Below are 25784 nucleotides of genomic sequence, written 5' to 3'. Positions count from 1 at the left end.
TGGAAAAATTCAAATCACTTACTGTACAAAACAAGACAATTACTTGTAAAGGTGTGTAGAAGATATGCTTTTACACACCTTTTGCAATGACAGCGATGTTGTGAGGCACAAACTTATGAATGTCTGATTCTCTTATGAATGTCTGATTCATAAGTTTGTGGGTGATTGTTTGGTTTAGGTTTTTTCCAGTCAAACCCAGACTTGCAGTTCCTCACTCAGACTCGCCGGTGTGTGCTGAAACACCTAGGAGTCTAGAAGTCGATGTGCAGTCATACTCGCCAAATCAAAACAGGGCTTCTTCTGATGATCATACTTTTCATTGAGTCCACACTTCTGTGTTGAAAAGTTGTTTTATTGCTCTAATATATTTCAACCTTCAGCGATGTTTTTTTAAAAAGGTGTAAGCAGAAAAAAAAAATTAACTAATATAAATAAAGTCCTAAAACACCAGTCAGTGTGCAGTTAATCGACTGAATGTGTTTCACTTTATTAAGTAAATTAACTTTTCAATAAGACACAAATTAATTGAATTAGCCTGTAAAGACAGTTTTGATAATAAGCACACAAATAAATCAGATTTCTCACAAGAAGAAAAAGCTTTATTCAGAATTGTGGACAATATCTATTGAAGAAAAAGTACCAAATAGTGTAAAGTGAACCAAAGTAAAAAAATAAGCATATTTATAAATGTAGCTATTCTATACTCTAACAATAAGGAATCTTACATTCATTTAAAAAAGCTGCACATTGCTTCTTTTTTTTTTTTTCAGCATAAATACAACTTTTTGCTTTGCAGGAATAAAAACGGTAAAAATAATAATAAAAACAGTGACAATTACAAACCAAAGAACAGCGAGTAAAACAAAGGGTTAACATTGAAATCTGAACATAAATAGGAAGAGCTCTGAAAGCCTCTAATTTATTTTTGAAAAGGCATTTTCCATGTCTTAACATTCAACAGATGTGAATGATGGAAAATTAAAATGCATATCTATATTTAAAACTATTTCGGCTCTGCAAGTGTGACTGCTTCTGTTATTACATAACAATATGAAAACCTGTAGTTGTGCTGAATATTTTTTTACCACAGAAAAGTGCAATGATACGAAACAAACTCAGGTCTGTACAGATCTTATGGCTGTCTAAGCTCTCATTTCAGCGATAAAGCCTCAGTCTTACAGTAGCTGACATTTCCTGGACACACACAAGATCTAAAATAAGAACACAGTAATTAAATGGACATTTATTCAATAAACACTGCATGATGGGGGGGAAGCTGCTGCAGCCTTATCAGCAGGGTGGGCCCGTTTTTGTTGATTACCGAAGCTCTTATCCTGTCCCAGATGTGTTTACATGGTTGGCAATTGCAATAATAATAATAATAATAATAATAAAAGAGCAGGAAAGCTCAGTCATAAGCCAAGACAGAGGATTTAACTTTAGCCACAAGTGATTAAATCACTCATTTTGTTTGAAATCAGAGGCTTGTGTGTGAGTTTCTGTCCCATTAGAAGCAAAAATATTCAATTACAGTACATGAAAACAAATACCGCAGAAATACAGCCGGGTAAATAAGTATCAAACACTTCAGCGTTTCTCCAGATGAATATGTTTCCGAAGTGGCTATTGCCACAACATTCACACCAGACGTTGGTAGTTAGCCAAACTTAGCCACAAATACAACAAAACTGTAACAAATGTGTCAGAAAGTATGTATAACATGTATAATGAGACATAGTATAAGAATGAAATGCATTAAAATTAATACATTGGAATAAATAAAAAAAAAAAGGCTTAGATACTAAAGGAACTTGATGAAATCTCAGCGTTTTTGTAATAATTCCTGCCCCCTAGTGGTGGTGATCGACATCGACAGGTTCAGTCCTAAATGACTGAGCAACAGTCGATAAGCTTAAAATTTTCAGAAGTTCATAAAACTAAAAATCTGTAAATATTTGAAAATGTCCAAAAACAAACGGAAACATACAGACAGTCTCATCTTATTCAATAGGAATGAATTTCTTCTTTTCTTAAATTGTGAATTATCTGTGCACTGTTAGGTTTAATAAAACAGTGCTACATATTTAGTTTATATTTAGTTTTTCACTCTGTACTGGGAAAAAGTTTATTTTAATCTAACCTGGCGGTAAACGTTTGAGGATAACTTGAATTGTTGCCAACATCTGGTGTGAATTTCATGACCCCCATCACCGCAGCCTGATTAGAAGTTTACTTTTTGACGTATTCTGTACCTTTTTTTTTTTTTTTCCCTACGGTACGCACAAAACAAACAACAAAAACGACTATTTGTACAGGTAACATTTACATAAAATACAGTGCAAACTATTTGCTCACGTGTGTATTAACTCCTGTTGTCTGCGTTCTGAAATAAATATGTCTAAATCCATAAAACTCCGTTTTAGTTGCTCTGACGGCAGTACAGCTTATATTATAACTGTGATATGTTCCGGTTGAACTGACGAGTTACTTCTGTTTACTAACGCAGCATCAATGTAACTCAAACAACTCCTGAATAAACATTTTTAAGGCTCACTTTAAAAAAAAATAACCTGGATCATTTTACAGTATAAATCACATCACATACAATTTGTTCAGTTGTGAATGGCATTATAACATGAAAAACTATCAAACCCTTTGACTTATTTTTTTTCTCTCTACATGATATTTTGGTGTCTTGTTCCTATTTTTTTAAATTGAAGTTGGTGTGCATGATTAAATAATATTTTTACATAGACCTTACAGAGTATTTAAACAGAACTGTCACAAAACAGACATTTCTGAAACATTGCATTTGCTTTAGTAGTCAGCAGGGGGCACCGTTTAGTCACGAGAAATTGTTTAAATTTATTAAAAGTTCATCCTTTTACAATGTTTGAAACCACGGCAAACACTCACGAACGAGTCTTTTATTTTGTCTCTAAATTAGTTTTTCATCGCGGTGAAACTGAATACAGAATTGAGCAGGCGAGATGGAGGGTTTAGTTTTCACGATTCACAGTCTGATCACCCTTAACTCAAGTCTCAAAAAAGTAAAAACGGCAAAAGTCCAAATCCTAAAACCGGCTGATGGTTTCACTCAATGTTTTTTTTTTCTTTTTTTTCCTGTTTTATTGTGTTTCTGTTTAATTTTTAAATAAGAGATCGCTCTTGCTGCTCTTCTACGGGTCAACAATAGGCAGGTTGAAAGAATAAAAATTTAAAAGTGACTGAAATGTAGGCAACAGAAGGACGTTTGTTTTTCTAGGTGATTTGAACCTTGATAGTCTTTGCCCTTACAGTCTGGAGGAGTGATTTTCCGCCCATGAGGCGGGGTAGAAATGATGAAGCTCTTCATATTTGGGATTCTCCCGTGATCTGTCCGCTCCGGGAACCCTACAGGGAAACAGGTCATGTCATGAGGAAAGATTTAACATTCACCAGATTTTAAAATCGGCTATTAGAACTCAATGGACAGCAGGACATAATGTACTGCAAGGCAGAGGGATGGAAGATCACAGTCTTTGATTATAATGAAATATGACACTAATTATGATTGACAGTACAGATGTTCCGTTTCAAACCTCACCAGATAAGTCTTTATATCCAAATAATAATAATAGACTGTCGCTTCGGTGAAATCTGCAGACACTTGGGCGCGGTGTGTGTTACTCACTAACTGATGTTACGTTTTTGTCGAAAACATTCAAGACAAGAGTTTTTCCAAATGGAAAACTTTGGAAGAAGGAAAGAAAGAACATTTCAACATATTACTAAGACTGTGATAAGTGGATCTGTCGTAGCTATCTGGTTTTAGTTGTCGATCATAAAAGTAGCGTTTGTTTTAAAATACCTTCAACTAAACAGATAAATAGCTTATTAAATACATGTGAGGCAGGAAACGGCACCTACTTGAGATTGACTGCTGGACGGATTGGTGCTGCTGAAGTCTGAGTATCTCTTCTTTTCCGTCGTGCAGACGCAGGAAAGGAACTGGACGTACTCATCTCTCACCTGCAGGGGGCAGCAGAGCCACGGGGAAATATTCACATCTCTGTGCGTCTCAATCTCATATTTACAACATTTTTGAAGAGATCTCTAAAACATTTCTCCTCTTTTTTTTTTTTTAAATCGCCGGTCTGGTTGGTGTTTTTTTTTTGTTGTTGTTGTTTTTTTATGTTGAACTTATCCTTTTCCTGCCAACACTATTCACTCCCACAAACATCTTCCAGATCTTTTCTACCTGTTTAGACAGCACGCAGTGCATGATGAAGACCAGGGCACCCTGCAGGCTGTTGAGGACGGTGAAGATGTATGCGACCGCCGTCATGCCCTCGCTGAACAAGAAGGCTCCAAACACCCACATCAGTCCCAGTATGCACATCTGGGCGATGGCGGTGACTGTGAAAGCTCTGCAGGACGAAACGACAAGTCAGACAGACGGGACTTGGCAGAGAACGCAGACGAAGATTTCTCATTCGTGACTCGGATGTTGCCAGCGTCTGCGAAAAAAATCCCCGATGACAGAAATGCCACTACCAAGACTTTTTTGAGACTTTTCTTTTTTTAATATGTAGAAACCCCCTTTAGCTGCATTTACAAGTGTTTTTGGTATAATTAGGCTCAATCAGACTGCAGTGTCCCTGCAGCCTAAACAAAACAGGAACCAACAACTGAATTAAAAAAAAAAAAAAAAAAAGAGTTATGAGATAAACCTGGATTTAAGGAACCGGTGAACATATTTGTTGCTTAATAGCTTCAGTTTGTAATTTACTGTGATTTGAGAAGTCGATACCCGTTGATCCTATTTGTACTTTTTTTTTTTGCTTTACAACCTTAAACTCAAAAGGAAGCAGAAAGAAAAAATACATGTATGTTAAAGTTAAGATTTTCTATTAAAGTCCAGGACATGACATCTGATTCTTTTGATTTCTGGTCTCATCTGACCATTTTCAGAAGGTCAGATGAGGAAGCAGCTCTTACGGCTTTCTTTCAGCAATGGGTTTCATTTTTCTAGTCTTCCAGATTTTTGGAGGTCATAACTAATATCCGTCCCGTCATCAGATTCCCCTATGCAAGTTGTGACCCTCTGGGGCCCGCAACTGTGGCTCTTAAATACCAAAAATGAAATGTTTTTGATGAAGAAGTTGTTGTTTTAGATTTTTTTTCCCCTAGAAATTCTTATGCAAAATCAGAATATAATACCTACAACAGGCTCTTAAAAGTATCCAGCTTTAAACTACGCTAACGATTTCCATTTTCATATCTCATTCAGCATATATCCTTTATTTTGTAAAAGGTGATTCACTTTGTTCTAAAATATAAAAATAGAAATACATTTTAGCGTCATTTTGTCAACGTTCATAGTTACGTTTATAAAATTGCTTTTCGTGGCTCTGAGTGAGTTTTATTTTTGTAGCAGCGGGGGCAAAAGTGGCTCTTTGAATGGAAAAGTCAGTTTGTATGTGTGTCATATCCTCTAATTTTTTTTTCTTTTTTTAAATGATGGCCTGCACTGTGCTCAGTTAGATTACACATAGATCAGTGACGTGCGGTAATGGGAGGCAGGTGAGACAGAGCCTCACCTGTCCTCAGGGGAAAATAATATATAATAATAAAATCATTTATAAAGATATTTTCACCCTGTGGTTTGTACTATAAAGTACCTATTTTTCATTTAATTTAACCAAATCTGATTATTTTTTTCTTCAAAATCGCTGAATTTTTGCATTTTCCCATTCAAATGCTCAGAAGCGAAGCCGGTGAGGCAGCAGCCTCCCTCACCTGGGATTGCGCAACCTCTCGCTAACTGCACTGGCTGCCGTTCTCAGAGCATGCTCCTCCTGTCTGTACGTCGCCAATAAAATGGTTAAAAACATTTAATCTATGAACTGATTTTCCATAATTTAGCTTATGTATTTAATGTACTGTGTTTTTATTGTCACCAACTGTGTGTGTAACGTGTTTCGTGTGCTGAGGAGCGATCAGAAATGGCAGAGAACAGATTCGAGGTGAGGCAGGCAGTTCTCTTGCCTCATGGCAGGGGGCGCTCATGATCCCAGATATTGTGACTGCACAACTGCAGAGTAAGACACAGTGAGCTAGCTATACAGTAGCTGCGCTGATACAGAGATTGAGAAAGATGTGGTTTTGAGTTGTACTTTAACGGTTTCTCCCTTTGCTGTCAAGCACAGCAGTAAATTAATAATATCTACATGTCTAAGTTTGAGATAACGGAATTATTCTGTGGCGCGGCTAAGCATCACATGTTAAAGAATAGCCTTTATGCCCTCCAGCATTGTACGCATGCGCGAAATTTCCTTAAGTAATAATCGGTGCCTCACCAGGTATGAACCTCAGCATGTCACTGACATAGATTGAGTCTATTTGCTAATTAGTTGATTTTAGAAGGAAATTAGTTCCATTGTTTTTCTTATTTTAGCGTTAAGACGTAAAAGGGAGCAGCGCAATTCTGAAAACTTCCTATTTCCTTCATTATCATGCTGTACTTTCAGTTGGGTTGCGTAATGCAAAAAAAAAAAAAAAACTTAAAAGCAGAAGTCATAATTGAAGAAGATTAAGGAAGTGTAATTTTCCCAGGGATGAATTACAATGTTGTTATTTTCATAGGCCATTCTTTAATTTCAGCTTCTTCCAATTGAAAAGGTGCTTCTCGCTACATTCACCAACTCCACCATCTGTTCATTTACCCACCGACCCCTCTTCGATCTCAATCTCACGCTTCGTCAAGCGGCTGCTTTTCATGCAGGAGGATGATTTCTTTTAAATTTCCCACACTAACCCCTACGAGCTTCTACACCCAAGCAAGGACATTTTCAGACTCCAATGAATTTCACAGCTGAACACTTTTTCTGAGAATGTGCTGTGGAAAAGGAGTAAGAAAAACAAAGCTTATCAATGTAGGGAGACGGGATAGAAGTAGGGAATCTCCTTCCTTTTTTCTGACTCAAATCATTTTCCGTTCATTGCAAAGGTGTACGAATGTCTGCAGAGACTAACTTTATTTTGTGCAGCTTGGAGAGGTCTGGGTTGAGGGTGGCGAACTTCTGGGCGAGCTTCCACACAGTGACGATGAAGAAAAAGACGTTCAGGGCGATGATGAAGCACACGGGGCCAAAGAAGCTCCAGATCAGGCCGTGCTCCAAGGACAGCCAGCAGCTTTGGTAGCGAGATGAAAGAAGAAGAAGGGAAAAAAAAATAGCTCACGTCACAGAAGCTGATAACAGAAAGTGTTTGAATTCCACTGATGCAAATAGTGTGACGAAATACAAGCAAGACATGAATTTCCTGGTTTCACTGTAAAGCAACAATTTCTTTTATGTGCAACATTTTTTTTTACAAAGCGCCGATGTTTACTTACTGGTCTTTAGTGCCGTAGCCCCCCGGTCTGATGATGGCGGATATGATAACAATCCCCAGAGGGACCCCGTAACCGGTGAGGTACAAGTAGAGGGGCCGGATGGTGGCGTTAAACACCAGGACCACCATTCTGTACAGCTGCACCCCTTCTAACAGCATCCAGCTCATTACGCCCAAGAAGAAGAAATGGAGCATTGCGGCAACAAACTTGCAGCCGCCCTGGAAGACAAAATAACACGAAAAAGAAAGAAAAAGTATCAAGCTAAATGTCTTGCTGTTTGTCTCTCTGTAAGGGGAAACGAAGTGAGGAAGTATTATGTACTTTAGTGTTATTTCATAGCAAAATCACGTCACTTTGCTATCTTCAGTCGCCATACAAATGCTGTCTATATCAATCATGAGTTAAAAGAAATTTGGGTAACACTTTATTTGAAGGGGGTTGAATAAGAGTGACATGACACTTTCATAAAAACCTGTCATGAACATGAATAAGCCTTCATGAATATTTATGACTGTTGTCATAAAGCGTCACTCGGTAAATTATGACACTTTTAATACAAAGTTGACATTATTCAAAATGTCTTTGTTATGACAACTTGACATTAACCAAGAAATCATTACTGATATTAATTTGTTATAAAAGTATTACTGACTGCACTTTAAAAATTAGGTAACTTTATGTTATTAAAGGTAAAGTTTAAACAGTGATGATTTCCTGGTGTTACCGAAATTTGATTCGCACTTTGATGCCTTGAAATTGGGTCTCTGTCTCTTTAAGAACCTCCTGCTCTTTCCAACCTTCTGCTCTTCAGCACATCATTCTCAATGTGCCGTCTACATCCGCTCTTGTACCCAGAGTGGTTGCCATGGGAGATTCACATATTTCTCAAACATGCAGCAACACTCCAAGTATGTTTTTGATGAGGGGATAACATTGCAACATGATATAAAATGCCAAAAAATTGATTTAACAAAACACCCCTCTTTAAGTAATATTGTTTTGAAGTAACATCTCTAATCCTTTAGCACCATTTTTGGCTCATCTACTTTCCTCTTGGAGTTTGTCAGGTCTAAGCATGAATTCTTAAGATTAGTAAAGATGTCAAATTACTGTGAGCCCTGAACAGTCCGGACTGGTTCGTGTTACCTCTGGACTGGTTCGAGAAATCCCGACCAAGAAGACGAGGTCCGCCATAAAGAGGCAGAGGCAGAGGTGCAGGTGGATGGTGGTGCGCGTCCCCTGAATGGACCGGCAGAACCTGAACGTCAGGATGCTCAGCACCAGGCAAACCAGGGAGATGATCAGGCCGATCTGGGTCAACAGTTGGAGCTGAAAGCTGGTCTGCAAGAGAAAACAAGTCAGCTTACAACAACCCTTTCATAAATGATGAACACATGATTCGAACTGAATGAATCTGGTTGTTTGCGTCAGAATCTCAATGGGTTCTGTCTTGTAAAAATGCTTGGGACCCATAAAGTTGAAACCGTAAACACTTTGAGTGGCGAGTATGTCTGGAAAGGCATTATTTATCATCATTAAGTTTGTAAGTTTACCATTTTGGTTCAGGTTAATGTTTTGTTGTAGATCTCAGGGAGTTTTTTTTTTTAATCATTTTATGTCCTGTTGGTTCCCTTTGTGTTCATTTCTAATCGGTCGCTTCCCTGAGTTCCTCTAGATTCTGCTGGTTAGTTTGAGCCTGACGTGGTTCTAAAGTCAATCATAACCTTCCCAGTAATAAAAAAAAAAAACTCTCTTTGAGCCCATTCCTGACATCGGTAACTCTATTTCTTCAATGAACCTTCATCTCAACACGTAACTGTGATCCTCACGTCTTCACGTGGCTCAAATTCCTCCACCAAACATGACAAAACCGTCCCACCAATTTGCTTGCCAGTAAAGGTTACTGTATCACACCAACTTCAAACATACTTATATTTTACCTAATGCCATGGATATATATTTTTTTTCATCCAAAAACATTCTGCATAGTTCCCATATTTGAAAAAAAAAGCACTTTGTCTGGTATTATCTGTGACTTACCTTCATGGGATAAAGGGCCATCAGCACAGCAAAGCTGCTCAGATGTTCACACGAACACACAGTGTGTGTGTCGTTGGACAGCTTCTGGGTGCAGCCATCTGGGGACCAGACTCCTCTGTCATCCCAGTACGCGCAGATGTAGCCCACCTCGGGGGTCTGCTTTATGTCCTAATGTGCAAACCAAAACCAACAGTTAAATACAGAGTGTGTGGTGTATTTATACCTTCACTGGATTTCAGGGAAAGCTCTGAAAGTTGCCTGGTAATGACTTCATTACCAGGCAAGAGACTGTTTTCTTGCAGTCTCCCGTTATTTTAGAAGCTGGAATTAGAGCTACCAGGAACGAGGAGATTAATGTAGATCTCTTAGGGTGTTTTCACAAGTACACGTGGTTCAACTGGGGACCAAAGTTGCAAAATTAGTTACATTTTCAGATGGTGTGGTTCACTTTCACACTGCACTGTGTCAAACGATCCAAACAATTGCAAGACCTGACCTGTTCCCCCCCTCGCCTGTGGTGGCGCTGCAACAAGAACAACTGATGTAAACGACACGAAAACCTCAGAAAAAGTGCAACTTCCTTCTTCACAAAATGTAAACAAAAATGAATTGGCATGAGATTTTAGTGGTTGAAGGATTTCTCTTTTGTCTTTTGACCATGTGGCATTTCTCCCTCTAGCGCTAGACTATTGTGTTTGTTTTGGTTGTGTTTACCCAGAATGCCCTGTGCTATAGTCCACTTCCTGCTTTTATTAGCGGTCTCCGGTCTGCTTGCATCCACATATGACGGTAAACCGCACCAGAGTTCACTTTGATTGAACCAAGAAGTGAAGTGAAGGGTTTATAGGCAGAGTTTGATTATGCATTCACACTTCCCCAAACTCTATTAAAGAGGACTAAAGAAAAAACAAAATTGATGTCGAACAGGTTGGACCTACCTTTAGATGTTTGAAAGTAATGTTGACGGGACTGTGCAGTTTCTGAGTCGACGGGTTGGAAACCACGACAGAGACGACTTTGGAGAAGACCTGGAAGGAAATGGCCTCTTTTTCTTTTTCTTTTTCTTTTTCTTTTACTTTTTCTTTCAGGTCCTCGAAAGATCTGTTTACGGACCCCTCCAGGTTCTTGTAGCTCAGCAATGCGGCCAGAGCGAAACCTGTTTGGGACGCTCGGGTTTAGTTTATGTTTTTGAAGGTGAGCATGACCTGTTTATCAGAGTCAAGTGCTCACCAGGATATGGGCCTTCGCCAGCTGCTGTTGTCCAGTCGGTGTTGAGATCAGCATGTTCACTGGTCAGATGGATTGGTCCGGTTGGGCGGGTAGCTCCTCTTTGAACTGTAATTTCAGCTTCTGTTTCGACAGATATGACACAGTGTTATTGTGATTATTATAATTACTATGAACCATGAGCTCATGGGTTGAAACATACCCGCTTCTTTGGTCTCCATTTTGGTGCCGTTGCCTTTGAGCTGAGGACCGATCAGTAAAACGGACTTCTCCACAGCACTGAGCAGCCCACTCACACCTTCACTGGTTTCCACGTGTCCAGGGGACAGGATGGTGTCAGTCGCTGTCAGAAGTTTCTAACAGAGACGGAGGTCAGAGACATTTTTTTAAACCTGTTCTAGTTCCTTTTTACGTGTTGAGTCACATAAAATGACTAGGTGAAGGGTAGATTTTATTTAGTTATTATCGGGAAATACATAAAGAAAGAACTCTGATTTTCAAGACTGATGCAATAAAAGACATTAGAGCACGTAACTGCAGTGGTGGACTAATAAAAAAAATCAACATAAATACAGAGCTGTGTCATCAGCATAAAGACGGAATTGACCTTTGAGAAAGAAGAACTAATATTATAGAGTAAATAAACAGGGTCACTGCAAGCCAGCTGGGTCATCTAAACACATATTGGTAACACTTTATTTGACGGGATGTGCATAAAACTGACATGACACTGACATAAACATGACATAACAGCTGTTATGAACAAAAAGAAGTCTTTATGAATGTTTATGACTGGTGTCATGAAATGTCATTCATTAAATAATGACACTTTCAATGAAAAGTTGCTCTAAAAGTCCATTAAAAGTGCCAACTTTGTATTATTTTGTAAATAATGACACTTTAATGCAAACTTTTAGAGCAACTTTGTATTACAAGTGTCATTTACCAAATGACATTTATGTTGTGTCATGTTTATGTCATGTAAGACTAATGCCCACCCCGTCAAATAAAGTGTTACCCAGATATTTTATGGTTCCCCCTTCGTCTCCATAAATACAGAGGTAGGTAGTAACCAGTTACATTTACTTGAGGAACTTCTTGGAAAAAAAGTTCCTCAACTACACTGTTTTTTTTAATTTATTTAACTCTTTACGAAATAAGATGTCAGGATACTCCATTAACTTATCTTAATGAAGAAGAAACAAAAAAATCCATCAGACACAGACAAAACTACAGTTATATATAATTTTCCAAAGGACCGAATCCTGTGGAAATGCAAAGAAGTGCTTTATAGTCATCTAATCATGTGCTTTGTTAACATATTGTAATTTATTTGAAGAGTTTGAACATCTGTTCTTTTTCATCAAAACCCTTAAACAACTTTAGAAAGAGTGGAAAATGGCTGAAGATGATAGATTTTCTTCAAGCTGATTTTTTTTTTTAAAGCATAAATGCATGTAGCAAGTCCAAACACAGAACCCTGTGGGTCACCTGTGGAGATGGTTAGAATGGAAAGATGACCAATCTGAACATGGCTTCCTCTCTCAAAGAGGTCAATTCTAACCATCAACTACTGTTTTTGTTGTTGCTGTTTTAAAATTAAAACCTTAATATGAGAATGTTAACCGTTTCTCTTAAAACAAGGAGTCATTGCACAAATGCAATAGCACACGCACTTGCCTTCACGACTGCAGAAACATATAAAATTACACTTACAAAAAAGGCCCACTCTCCACAGTTGATAAATAATGTAAAACCCAAGCTGACTTGTTTCTCAAACTCGTGCAGTTAATCTGCTTTTATTGAACGTTTGGTTTCCATTTGTGAGTCTTCTGAGGCTCATTTCAACTCATTTCCCTCGCTGCACTGGTGTTTAGGAATTTTCTGTTTAATAAGCCTCTACTGGCACCAAAAGAAATAAATGCTAAATCAGAAACCCAGCGGCGGAGTTGTGTTGACAGATAATTTGCATGCGGGTTCAGAACGTATGGGAGTTTGAGGTTTTTGTTTTTCTAACCTCGAGCAGCGCGTCGCCGTCAGCCTTTCCACCAGCAGAAAAGCTCGGGTTGGACAGAGCCAAGCAGCTGTTCCTCATCATGGACAACATGTCCACCAGCCCTTCAAATGACTGGGAGACAAGAGGAACAAAGAGATCATTCGACTTCTCGTTGACCACAATTTATTTCGGTCGGTTCGTTAACAGAGAAAATTAGTTTGTGTTTTTGGACGAAATTAGAGATTTAATTGCCATTATGCACCTTCCCTCCCCCCACCCCCACTTCATTCTCAACATGAGGGCTACCTCGCTGATAATGCGTCCAGACATACCTTCCCCGGATCGCTGTCGGCGCTAAAGCTGTCGCACTCGAGCTCTGCGAGAAAAGAAAAAGTCAAACATTCGCATGACATTCGCAGCGTTTCTAACATCTGAATCCTGTTCCGAAAACAGACGAGCAAAACATGCAAGTAAAAACGAGACGATCTGAGGTAAGATTATCTACTACAGGAAGTAGATTGAGGATTTCAAGAAGTATCAACAATAAAACTGTGGCCGAGAGACAACGGGAAGAAACACAACATGGACGCGGCTGTTTTTGTTTTTGTTTCTTTTCAGCTGTGACGAACCGAACCGGTTCTTGCTGTATGTAAGCAAACAGATCTGAAGATGAGAATCTAGTGACTTCTTCAGAAATACATGGACAGAGCGCGTCACAGATGTAACACGCAAACAAAAGAATTACAAGAATAAAGCAACGGTAGAATAGAATTGAGTAAGTGTGAGAATAATGGAATTGTATTTTGATAAAAGTCATAAAATTACGAAAATAAAGTCGCAATATTATGACTTTATTCTTGCGTAATTTCTTAGTGTGACCCTAATACTCTTTGGGACATAGATATGGTTTATAAGAAGCAATAAAATGCTGACTTGAGTATTTTCTACCATGGGTAGAGCAGCGTTTCCACTTACTTAAGCATTTGGTTTTTTCCTGGCCGTAGTTGGTGTACCCTGCATCACATTTGCATCGATAACTCCCACTGAGGTTTTCACAGTCGCCTTTCTCTCCACAAATGTCTTTGTGTTTGCATTCGTCTATATCTGTGGAAGAGATGAAAAGAGAGACTTTTAGCAATGATGTGCAATTTAGGGCATTTCTGAACCCACAATATATTGAGCCGGTTGTTATCTTGCTGGCTGCACGTTTAAAAAGATTGTTAAATAGAGCACTTAGTGAAAAACACTTTGTAATTAAAAATGTTTATCCACAGAGGGGTTACTGGAAAATTGTGAAGAACAACTATTTTTTTTTGTTTTGTTTTGTTTTGGTTATTTCTTTGTATTTAATCTTGAAAATCATTCACTTATCGCATGTAATTTCTTTATTTCTTACTCAGCAGCATCGTTCCCCAAGAGTCACAGCAGTTTAACTTTAAAACGTTAGCTTTTCCTCAGCCTGGGAGCAGCTCATTGATAACCAAGACTAGTTGTCATTATTTACAAAAGAAAAAAAAATCCTTGGTATTTAAAAAGAAAACACATTCTTCGTTCCTTCCTACAACTAGTACCAATGAAATCCACCAGTGCCCGCCAGGGTTTTGTTAATGCAGCCTTACTTGGTCTGCTCTCGCAGCTTTCAGAGGTATTTCGTTCTGTATAGCAAAGGCGACTGAGCCTCTTAATTTTCATAAATCTTCTCAGCTTATGTTATTGTTACTCCTCGTTTCGGCGTTCATCAAGTGGGTTTCTGTTGAATAAACCGAGTGACGTGATGTCTGAGCGCCTCTTAAGCGTAAAGTGTTTGTGTATGTACGGACTGGAAGGTCTGTTATCATTTCATAATGAGTTGATAACAGCGGGAGGGAGCGAGCGGACCTGCAGTTGCGGATGGCTGCTCTATACTTAGTTCTGGTCGGTGGAAGGAAAAAGTCTGGAAGGCTGGAAAGCACTTGGATCGTATTTTGTTCTTCTTTTTTTTTTCCAGATTGTGTAAGAACACCTATCGACCAGAAATGAAAGAAGAGAGGAAGTAGCACTCACCTCTGCAGTGCGCAGTGTCGTTTCTGGCTTCTGCGCTAACGTAGCCGGCGTTACAGACGCACGTATAGCGCCCAATGACATTCCTGCATGTGCCATGAGGACCACAGGTTGTATTGTTGTCCGCGCATTCATTAATGTCTGACGGAAGAGAGAACGCAAACACCGTTAGGAACAATCCAATTTCTCAGATCCGTTTTCAGCATAGTCGATGCCATACTTACCAGTGCACTGTCCCTCCGTAACGGTAAACTTGGTACTCCCTTTTTCATTGTGGAAACCAGCAGAACATTCACAGTGGTAGCTGCCATTGGTGTTTATGCACTTTGCGTGCTTCCCGCATAATTCAGCATCTTCATTACACTCATTTATATCTGCAATTTTGAGACTTAGTGTTTGAGACACATAGCAAGCAGCCAGCATGTCAAGACAAACATTTCTGCTTCCAAATATCAGAACTCTAATTGAGGCTTAAGTGATGCCAGTATAACTTAAGTGTTGAACAAAACAATTTTTTTTTACTCCGCAAAGCAACACTTTGCCACCGTACCTCCATTTCTGAATGAGAATCATCGTGTCACAGAAAACAGAGGAACACAAAGTGTGAGAACTGTACCTTCGCATTTGCCGTCAATGGCTTGGAAGCCATTGCTGCACCCAGACACGGGTTTCTGCAGTGCACACACAAACCCTGTGGAGACAAAGCGACAGAATATTACTTTATATGTGAGATTTTGTTTTTTGTTATTTACCTTTTGAGGGTACGCGTGAAAACAGAAAGCTTGCGCCGTCTATAAGGCTTTCAACGCTGGGAAGCGATAAAGTTTCTGTTGACGGCCGTTAAAATGTATTGCTGATTAATCATCGGATCGTTTTTTGCTGTTCCGGCACTTTTCTTGCATTAAAAATGTCCCTAAATTTCTCTACAGCTGAATGCTTCACAGTGATGTGAATGATTGCACAACTGCCACTGGACTTTTATATGTATATTTTTGCGCGGTCACAGTAAGGGGTCGTAAAATTGCCTTATTTCCTGTTCCCTTTCACTCAAAACATTCAGTTCTAATAGGCGCGACGGCCAGTAGAAACCATCCCTGCAGCAGATAGCTCTCTTGGCGTCACCAGTTCGATGAAGCAAATAATTTTTTTTCTCCCCCCTTCTAACTGCAAGGAGCCAACAGCAAAGCACATTTTTTCAATGCTGAAACCAATTAAAAAAAAACACACACACACACAGAAAACGTCACAGCAGTTTATGTGAAGGCTTGTTTGTAAGCTTGTCAACTCTTGCAAACTAGTAAAAGCTTATTTATCAGGAAGTTCATAGATGTTTGTGGCCTGATGATCTTATCCTTTTAAACACTTCATAAAGGAGAAAAAATTCAAGACAGAAATATAATTTGTTACAGAAACACTGACTCTATCCCAGTAAGAGTCGCGGTTCTTGCTCTCTTACTCTTCTTCCATAGGACGGTTTCTTTGGCTGGACGCGCCGTTTTCAGTGGATTTATGGAAAGGTCATTCTCACACACTGCGACCTACCACAGCCTTAAATGTAAATCTTTCTAAATGCATAAACCTGAGACAGGAGATGTTTCAACATCTCCGGTCTCAACATACCCCCACAAGTCTGCTTGAGAGAGGGGGGGGGGGGGTCGGGAAGCGAAATGTTTTATAATGTTTCACCAAAGACGAGACGTCATGATAGTTACGCATCTCTAGCAGACGATATATTTACATGTATTGTCTGAGCTTTTTATGGTTAGCACGCTCTTTTGTTTTGTTTTGTTTACTTATCCATCAAATGATAGATATGAGCTAAAACAAGACTTAGCTATTAGTTTTTAAACTAAAACATCTTTCATCTGTATCTTGAGTCAGGTATATGTTTACCCCCAATATAACAGAGTCAGCTGACGTTTAAATCTGAATTTTGTACACATTGACCGACTTTTAGAGCAAGTCCTCTGAATGATTGTCAAGGAGCTTGACACAAATCATTTTTATGTGCATGCAGTTTTGAATCAAATCAACTATGCATTTCATGAATTTGCATTAAAAAGAAAACTAAGCAGAATTAGACGCAGCAGGTTACTGGTGGGTTAATAAAAAAAAAAGAGTAAATGTAGAAAAATGGGGAAAAAAAGAAGAAGGAGGATTTGTGGTTATAATTGTTGGTTAATTTAGCAATTGATAAAAGTTTGAAAATGTTAGAAGTCTTTTGATGTAAAAAAAAAAAAAAGCTGTAAGATAAGAAACAAAAACGTACTGTAACTTCATCAGGTCAAAAAAAAAAAAAAAGCTGTAAGATAAGAAACAAAAACGTACTGTAACTTCATCAGGTCAAAAAAAAAAAAAAAAGCACAGAGTCATGGCCTAACCGTGAACTGGTAGAGCTGATAAACTGATTAAATCCATGATTTCTGTGATGCTGGTTTTTATCTTACGCCGGGTTCTCACAGCAAAGGTTTAAGCTGTGAGAACCCAGTGTTTCAGTTTCATTTGGGTAGAAAATGCAAATTTCCTACCCAAATGTCTCGTGTAATAAATTCTCTCAATATGCATGCTGGGAAAGAGGAACTGATGAAACATCGGGAGTTGTTACAATGACAAAGTAAGAAATGGGGTGAGAGAGCATGAGAAAGAAATGCTGAGGGACAAACACAGAGCAAGCTGGTGGAAACCAGCTTAAAAATGATATTTCTGTCACACAATACCATGACAGACTTGAGTAAATGATGAGGTTTTGTCTTTAATTACCAGGTGAGCAGCGATTGTGGGTTATATCTGACCATGTCTGATGATTATTTGTAAAGTAAAAAGTCACTGGACTCCTGATTACAAGAAAAGTGGCTATAGAATCAGAGTATACGTTTTATAGAACATGTCTGGCAACATGAGGTAAGCTAAAAGATCTCAGAAAGCAAATTATTGTGTCTAAAAAAAAGTTTAAAAAATCAGTCTGGAGAGGGCAAAGAAGTTATTTTGATGCTTTCGGACTCCAACAAGCCACAGTGAGAGAAATAATCTGCAGATGGAGGAAACATGGACCAGTGATGAAGCTTCCCAGGAGTTGATCATGTCCATAACTCACTCAGGAGGTTAGAAAAGAACATTTACAGCTCTGCAGGCCTCACCTGCCTCACTGTTATTGAAAATGTTAGTCTGGGCAATGAGAGAGAGAGAGAGACAGAGAGAGAGAGAGAGAGAGAGAGAGAGAGACTGGTTCAAAACGGTCTCTACAGGAAAGTCCAAAGCTGAAAATCATTGTTGATCAAAAGTAATGCAATGAAGAGAAAACTGCCCTAAAGGTAAACATGGCATAAAAAAAAACAATGATACCGTTGCTAGGATACAAGAGAAGCTGCAGTCGCAAGTGTATGATCCACAACAATAAGGACTTTTGATAGACCCTTGGCAACCGAGACGCTAACGTCAAATCCAATGGTCATTCTGTGGATGTGCAGCAAAGAAAATAATTTCCTCATGTTGCTGTTTTCAGCGACTTGATTTACAATTTTTTTGAGAAGACATTTGTTGTGAATTGGCACTAAACAAGTAAAACTGCACTGGATTGAAACAGAGCATTGGAACATCAGGTTTTTCATGCTGTAGCCAAGAAGGACAGCTGCTTCAGTGACAGACTTCCGCATCCCAGTCGCACAAAGGAGCGTTACTACAGATCCTCCCTCCCAGCAGCTGTAATAAACTCAATCAATTGTGTTTACGACCCTGCTGTTGTTTGCAGTTTCTTGAAAGTAGCATAAATATACATGTTATTGTAAGTACTGTGGTTGTCATTTTCTGACACCAAGATTTGCTTGGCGATCTGAACCACTGAGCATCGTACTCGACCTGTTGCAAGACATAAACTTTTTCAGAATGTGATTAAATTCATTGTTTTCGTCTGCCTCTGAAACCTGCAAACAGGAAGACGTTTCGCTAAAAAATAAGCTTCTCTCCCACCTCTAATTAGCACTGCCAGAAAAGAGAGAGAGAGAGAGAGAGAGAGAGAGAGAGAGAGAGAGAGAGAGAGAGAGAGAGAGAAACTTGGTAAAATCTAGAAGAGAAACTGAAAAAAAAAAAGCCACAGACCAACTTGACCTTGAAGCACATAAAAACCCCAGGATGACTTATCAGTGCTCAAGGAAGTGGAAGCCACACCATGTGTACAGAAATGCACAATGGCTTTCAACTCATTTCGTTCCAATAAAGATAAGACTTGGGATTATTTCCAGCTGTAGAGGATGCATCTAGTACGCTACACTAAATGTTTTGGACCGGGACTGTGGGAGCAGACTGGAAAATTGATCACCACACAGTTTTCGACAAAAGGGTCAGCAACGAGAACGAATTTTGTAACTATCAGCCTCGCCCCATTTTCATTTGATGTTAATAATTAACCAGTCCTGGAAATGAATGCACATTTTACTCGCATTCGTACACAGCATTCAAACTTGACGTTTTTTTTTTCCTCTGTATTTCTAAACAAACGTCAGCCGTGACACACCAAAAAAAAAAAAAGAACGAGCCGCCCCTCCAAACAGACCAACGCCGGTCACATTTCCATGACTCGGGTGTGAATGAAACTGCTTTAAAGACGGAGCTCCGGCTCACATTCCGAGATCCTTTCGCTGCGTTTCCCTCCTTTTGACCACAATGAGCCTTCTGTTGCAGTGCGACAGCGCTGGGATCCCGTAATGTCAGCCAGAGGCAGACCAGACAGCGATTCACTGAGCCAGAGTGAGAAAAATTGTGTCTGGGTTTGATTATGTGGTGAAGTGGCCTGCGGATGGGAACAAGGGGCAGAATGTGTTCAGAGCTCAGATGCCAATTTAATTTCTTTGGGGATTTTTGTTTTTATGATTTTATTCCCAGGATTTCCCATAACGTATCGTATGGGCACAATCAAATGCATCTTTAGATCCTAGCTGTAGGATTGTATGATTCTGGTGTTTTTGGCTGAAAAAAAGAATGTGTAAACATCGCCTATTAGTTATTATTTCATGCATTACCCTGTTTATTGTACCTTATTTACTCATACAAGCTTGTCTTACAGCTGTAACTTTATCACAGCCTTCAATAAATAATTATAAATACTAACTATGCTTGTGTACAAATATTGCAGAGGCAACAGAGGTAGAGGTATTTGGTCGAACTCACTTTTTGTAGTGTATAATTTATGACCTACCTTGGACGTGTTTACTGCTTTTATTTGCTGACACAAGTGTTTTACGTATTATGTTGTCAGCTCACATTTTGCTGATAATCTCTCAAACTCTTCAGCTCAGGAAGAGGAGCAGTAAAGAATGCGCCTTTTTATCGTTTTCAGCAGGTCTGGAAAATGCCCGGATGAAAGTCGTGCAGTTTGGTCCCTTTTCCGCTGAGCTGACTCATATGTGGCGAAAACATCCAATATGGCTTCCCGCTGCACGTCCAAAAATGGGAGCAGGTCAACCCGAGGTCTGCTGGGTATCAGGTATGCACAACCCGGTTCTGAAATTGACCTAGCAAAGTCAAAGTGTATTTAAAAGCCTTGGTATCCGGTTTGGCTTTTTTTCGTACTATCATCATTCAGCTGTTTCATGATGACATTTGGAGAACTGAAGATGTTGCATTATACCATGTGAGGTGGATCCCATGACATCATTTATCATGGGATCCTTTGTGCTTTATGATCTCTTTGGTCTAATGTGTACAAAACCTGACCTGAACCTTCAAAGACACATGAAGGCAATTACAAAGCCAGCCTTCCGTCACCTGAAGAACATTTCCGGGATTAAAGAGGCTAACGTGCCAGCAAACCGAAACACTGAGTTCGTTTACATAAAAGTTGTAATCCCACTTGTTTGAAGCCACTTTTGATTCCTAGTATCTGGAACATTAATCAACATATTTGATGTATATTCTGTTTTGAAGATGGCATTTGACAAAATGTAATGTTTATTTCATGGTTTTCAGGTGTAAAGCACTTTGAATTGCCTTGTTGCTGAAACGAGCGACACAAACCTGACTTGACTTTGATTGTAGTATGTGAAAACTTTACAGCTTTCTTCAGTATTCAGGAAATACTTCCATCCAGAATTCAAAGTACTATTAAAATCATTTACTCCATCATAAAGTGAATGTGGAAATTTTGCCAATGGTGGTCATAAAGACGGCTGAGTGACTCCTCTGCCTTGCATTTTCGACGTTGTGTCGTGTAACTTTATATCCGCGATGAGCACTAACAAAGCCTCCCCTGGTGTTCACTGTTACTCTAAAGCAAACACGGGGGCTTGTCTCATTTAACCTGGGAAGTGAGGCATGTCGGACGCTTAACAACCATTCCAAGATAAAATGATCTTTTCAAGGCTGAGCTGAAGCTGCCGAGAAGACCACGCTGAAAAGAAGGCGGGACGTTTCTGAAGACATTTCAAAAGAGGCCGATTGTCTGTTAATCTTCCGTGTCATCGTAATAAATCATGTGGTGCCTCGGTGGAAACTGAGCACAAAGATATATTTGACCCTACATTCATGGGTGCTATGTGTGTACGACTAAGTGTCGGCAGACCTCATCAAGATCTTATCCGTGCAGCACAGATGCACAAACCACTGTTGATGAGAAGATTTCAGCTGAAATGAAAGCGGACTAAGATAACGCTGGGCGATTCAGGACAAACATGAGTTAGCATGCTATGGCTACCGAGGCTCCAGGAAACACAGACAGAAAACACAGCTGTCTGAAACCAACGTTTCTCTCAAAACATTTTGTCAGGCTCAGTCTGAGATTTATCTGATATGAGTACTGACTAAGAAACATCAATCATCATGGCAAAAGAAAAACTCATATATTTCTCAAAATTTTGGGAAACGCTCGTACTGAAGAAGTCAAATCCATTGCTGAGATCAGACACAGACGTGAAATGGCAACTTCTTTTTAAATTCAGTTTATTTATTCAATACCAGTTAACCATAAGCCATCCCAGTGGGATAAAATGATCAACTATCCAACTGGTCTTCCTCAGTGGTTTTTAAACTGTGCAGTGACAAAATATTTCCACACGACAGACGTACAAACGTATGGGGGAAAAAAACAAACATTTCCACTCCTGACAGTTTACGTCACCTGGCGTATAAGAAAAACACACACACACACACACACACACACACACACACACACACACACACACACACACGCACACACACACACACACACACACACAGCTCTTTCTGCCATCCCCTCCCTGCACTCACACACACATTTTGGCATGTTTAAAAAAGCCACGCATGGAAGAGTGATGTCATTTCAATCTCCTGACAGTTTCAATGCTGTCAGCAGGCAGACACAAACAACAACGAACATTTCACAGAGTTCAGTAACAAGCAGCACCAAAAAGTTTCTGTTCTCTCCATTTTCTGAATTAAGCCTCCACAGGAAATAGCTGACTCCACAGTTACTTAAGACAGCCTTGTGCCCTGATTAGCTTGTGATTTGATTTTTTTTTTCCTCAGAGTGCAGTTTTCACCAGCAGTAAAACCAAAGAAAACAGGACTCGTTAATTTATGACTTTATGAGATGAAGACAATTACAAAAACATATGAGGTGTATGCATTCACTGCACATCCTTTTTAACTGCTTGTGGCAAGTCAGATTCTCAATCTGTCATATTTCATAGGTCAGCGATTTCAAGCGAGGATCAGGATCGAAATGAATTGTAGCATAAGGTTTTCATCAAATGTTTACGGGTTAAATTCCACATGAGATTAGGCATTTTTATTGCAAATTATCTCTGACAGTAGAAATAAACACATTTTTTCACATGATGAGTTTATTTCTAAACTGGTTGGCTTACTCATAAAAGATGCAAGTGGAAATGAAAGAAGTGGCGCTGCATTGGGTGAATAGGTGTACAAATTGGTGAAGGGGTGAACTGACCGGAGCCTGGGCATCAAATGACAACGAGGGCGACTTTCGTAATCAAAACAGCCATTTTGTCCTCAGTCCAGCTAAATAAAGCTTGTTTAGGGCAGCAAATGTTACATAATAATTATAATTTGTATAAATATATACTAAAAAAAATGTGTTGTTGTGTTTAGGGAACCATCATTTTTATTTCTAAATTTAGCATTTTTCGCAATAACGTGGGTGGATAAAGTTCCTTCTGTGGGGATGTTATTTGTGTAAAAAAAAAAAAATCCTCTAAAGTTTTTGTATTTGTGACTAATGTTTGTAAACTGTGAGTGTTAAAACTTAAGTTAATTCTGGTTTGGTCTCATGATCTTTACCTTTAAAACTCATTCTAATTCTGAAAAAGCACGTAGTTTCCAACCTAATGACCAAAAAAAAAAAAAAGACCTAAAAAATGATTACTGGTTGTTTTGTGGATATCTAGTGCAATTTTTCCATCAAAAAAATCTAAGCAAAAAAAAAAATACTATCTTTTTTTGGTTTTTTATTGCTTTTTGCCAAAGTTACTGAGAGCCACTGGAAAGTCCAAACCCCGGAGCCACAGGTTGCTCACCCCTGCTCTAGACATTTCAAGGGCAACTTTCTGAAACTCAAACCGAGCGTCAGAATGGAGAAGAAAAGGGATTTGAGTGACTTTAAACATGGTACGGATGTTTATTCCCGACATGCTGGTCTTAGAACTTCAGAAACTGATGATCTCTGGGGATTTTCACGCGCGGCCTTTTCTTTCCTCGTTGACGTTCGAGGTCGGAGAGGAAAGGGAAAACTGGCTGAAGATGACAGAAAGGCAACAGCAGCTTAAATAACCACTTATTACGACCAAGGTATGTAATAAAACAACACCCGGTGCCACTTCCTTCAGCTAGGAGCAGAAATCTGAGACCATAATTTATAATGGCTCACCATAGTTGGGTACTATAAGACGGAAAAAACATCGCCTGTTCCAAGCAGTCTCGATTTCTGCAGCAACGTTGCCATGTTATGGTCAGAGATTATCTTTAACGAGATTGAGAAAATTGTTAAAAGGGAAGTCCCTTCAAAGCGTTTCCTGACGATTTCAATGCTCAAAGCTAGGTTCAGTGTATTTTAATGCTGATTGCTAAGAAAATTATAAAAGTTAATGGGAAGAATGAGAAGTCACCAACCGTAACTGAATAGAAACAGAGACTATAAAAAGGTGTGTGATGGGGAAAATGACTGCATCTTTACAGATGAAAGTGAATCTTTTCAACCGGAGATGGAACATGATTAAAGTACACTTCTGTCTTTAAAGTATACAGGTGATAAAAAGTTTTGGAAAAGAGCTCCAACAAAAGATCTCAGGCAATGTTCTGCTTTGAACTGTATAAACTTAGATAAAGAGTTAAACAACACGACTGCATGGATCCATCATACCATGCATCAAAGATCCAGGCTGGTGGTGGCGGTATCGTGGTACAGGGAATATTTTCCAGCTGTACTTTGGGCCAATTAACACCATTTGTAATTTTGTTTTAAACACCACAGACTATCTGAGTGCCAATGCTGATCAAATACATTGTCGTATGATGGATACACCGTACCACAAAGCTCAAATCTTCTCAAAATGTTTTTTTTTTTCAATGGGATGAATTCACTGGAAAGCAATGACCTACACAGTCACCAGATCGTAACTTAGCAACTTTAAGAAAACGTTGAAGATTCAGCCAACAAATCGGCACAAACTCTGTAATTTTATCCTTTTAAAATAATATAAGGTACTTCTGAAGGCATGCTCTTCTGATTAACACACACTATATGTTTTAAAAGAGATAAACATAGACACACAACCGGTTAACCAGCCTTGGTTACATCTTATCAGTGTGAAATTCAAAACAATCTGCTGCTAACATACAGAAAAAAAAAAAAAAAGTATTTCCACGAGTGATCTGAAGTTCGGCAGCTGTGGTTTATTCAGATAAGCTGTGCTTTTCACTGCTTGAACCTCATCCACAACCACAACTCTTACAAAGCCTTAAAGATCCACTTTGCCTAAAAAGCAGATCTGACTGGAGAAGGTCACTTTGGCAACAATTTCAAGACAGTTCACAACTCAAAACCTTGGCTGAAAAGAGCTGGGCGCAATTAAAACTGTGCGGCGTTATTCTTGTCAAGTTCTAAAAAGTCCCATTGATTCTCTTTAAACTCATATTTTAATTTAAAGATTTGCTTTCTAATTGTGTGACTATTTTTATAGAAAGGGTTTGCAAAGAAAACGTAAAGGTATGCGACTAAAATAGATCATTTTGGAGACTGTCTTTAGTTTTGGTTTCTCCATGCGCACAGACCGGGACATTAAGACACACAAACTTCATTGAAAGACTCACCCAAAATCAGCAGCCCCTTGCCAAACCCCATGTCAGAGGCAATAAATAGATCCACACAGGAGATTTCTTTCAGATCTACACGAAATATCAATGAGCTTCAATTCAAACGCAAAGACTGGCTCCTCTCACAAAAGCTTTCGGGTCGATTTGTAGTCCGAGGGTCATGGAGATCCAAAAACAGAGGAACTGAAGAAACGAAAACCCCTCCTATAAGATAGGAATTACTAATAAGGCACTAAAAACAGTGAACGCTCACCAGCTTTCTTTCTCACTGATTCAGACTTTCAGTCTGAGCACACTCCTCTCTCTCTCTCTCTCTCTCTCTCTCTCTCTCTCGCTCTCTCCCTGTGATTCCCCTCCCCTTCTCTCTCTCTCTGGTTTTTTTCTGCCTCTCTTTTCCTCTCTTTCTCTAATCTCTGCGGACCTGTGTCCCTCAACAACGCTCTGTCTCGATCTCTTTGTCTTTCACTCCAAATCCTCTCCTTGTGAACAAGTTTCTCACTCTTGTCGTATCACGTTGCACCCACACACACACACACACACACACACACACACACACGCTTTCACAATATCCTCTGCTGCTCCAGTGGCCTCTATTTCAGGAGCTATTCACAGCCTTCCAAAAAAAAAAAAAAAGTAGTAGGGTGGGAGGATGTTGGGGGGGTTGGACAGAAATCAAAAAAAGAGCGTGATGACTAACACTTAATCTAAACAGCTGCTGCTTAAGAGTTTGAGAATTGCCAGTAAGTACTCTTATATCCGCTCACATTCTCCTCTAACTTCTACTCTACTTCTCCTCCCTCCCCC

General features: G+C 39.2%; 1 protein-coding gene across 1 annotated transcript; it reads right to left on the bottom strand.

The window, feature by feature from the left end:
* Positions 1 to 577: 577 nt before the first annotated feature.
* On the bottom strand, positions 578 to 25784 carry adgre5b.1 (adhesion G protein-coupled receptor E5b, duplicate 1). Its single transcript, XM_014994126.2, has 17 exons — positions 24978 to 25784; positions 15298 to 15372; positions 14906 to 15055; positions 14685 to 14822; positions 13617 to 13745; positions 12974 to 13017; positions 12663 to 12773; positions 10848 to 11001; positions 10649 to 10768; positions 10357 to 10574; positions 9419 to 9586; positions 8525 to 8719; positions 7379 to 7596; positions 7018 to 7176; positions 4241 to 4409; positions 3910 to 4011; positions 578 to 3393 (listed from the first exon to the last, which is right to left on the bottom strand). Exons 1-17 carry the CDS (start codon positions 25006 to 25008, stop codon positions 3352 to 3354), a joined length of 2223 nt encoding a protein of 740 aa, XP_014849612.2. The 5' UTR covers positions 25009 to 25784; the 3' UTR covers positions 578 to 3351.

The sequence above is a fragment of the Poecilia mexicana genome, unplaced genomic scaffold (genome assembly GCF_051168715.1).
Source record: "Poecilia mexicana isolate PSO_F unplaced genomic scaffold, ASM5116871v1 scaffold_2, whole genome shotgun sequence".
Taxonomy (NCBI): Eukaryota; Metazoa; Chordata; class Actinopteri; order Cyprinodontiformes; family Poeciliidae; genus Poecilia; species Poecilia mexicana.
This window is presented reverse-complemented; position numbering and strand designations above follow the sequence as displayed.

Excerpts from the sequence above, each read along its gene's own strand:
- adgre5b.1 (XM_014994126.2), bottom strand. The coding sequence starts at position 25,008 with ATGGGGTTTGGCAAGGGGCTGCTGATTTTGG. Across the intron at positions 13,018-13,616 it reads GGAAAAAACCAAATGCTTAA|AGCTCGAGTGCGACAGCTTT; the intron begins GTAAGTGGAAAC and ends CTTTTCTCGCAG. Across the intron at positions 10,575-10,648 it reads TGGCGAAGGCCCATATCCTG|GTTTCGCTCTGGCCGCATTG; the intron begins GTGAGCACTTGA and ends CGTCCCAAACAG.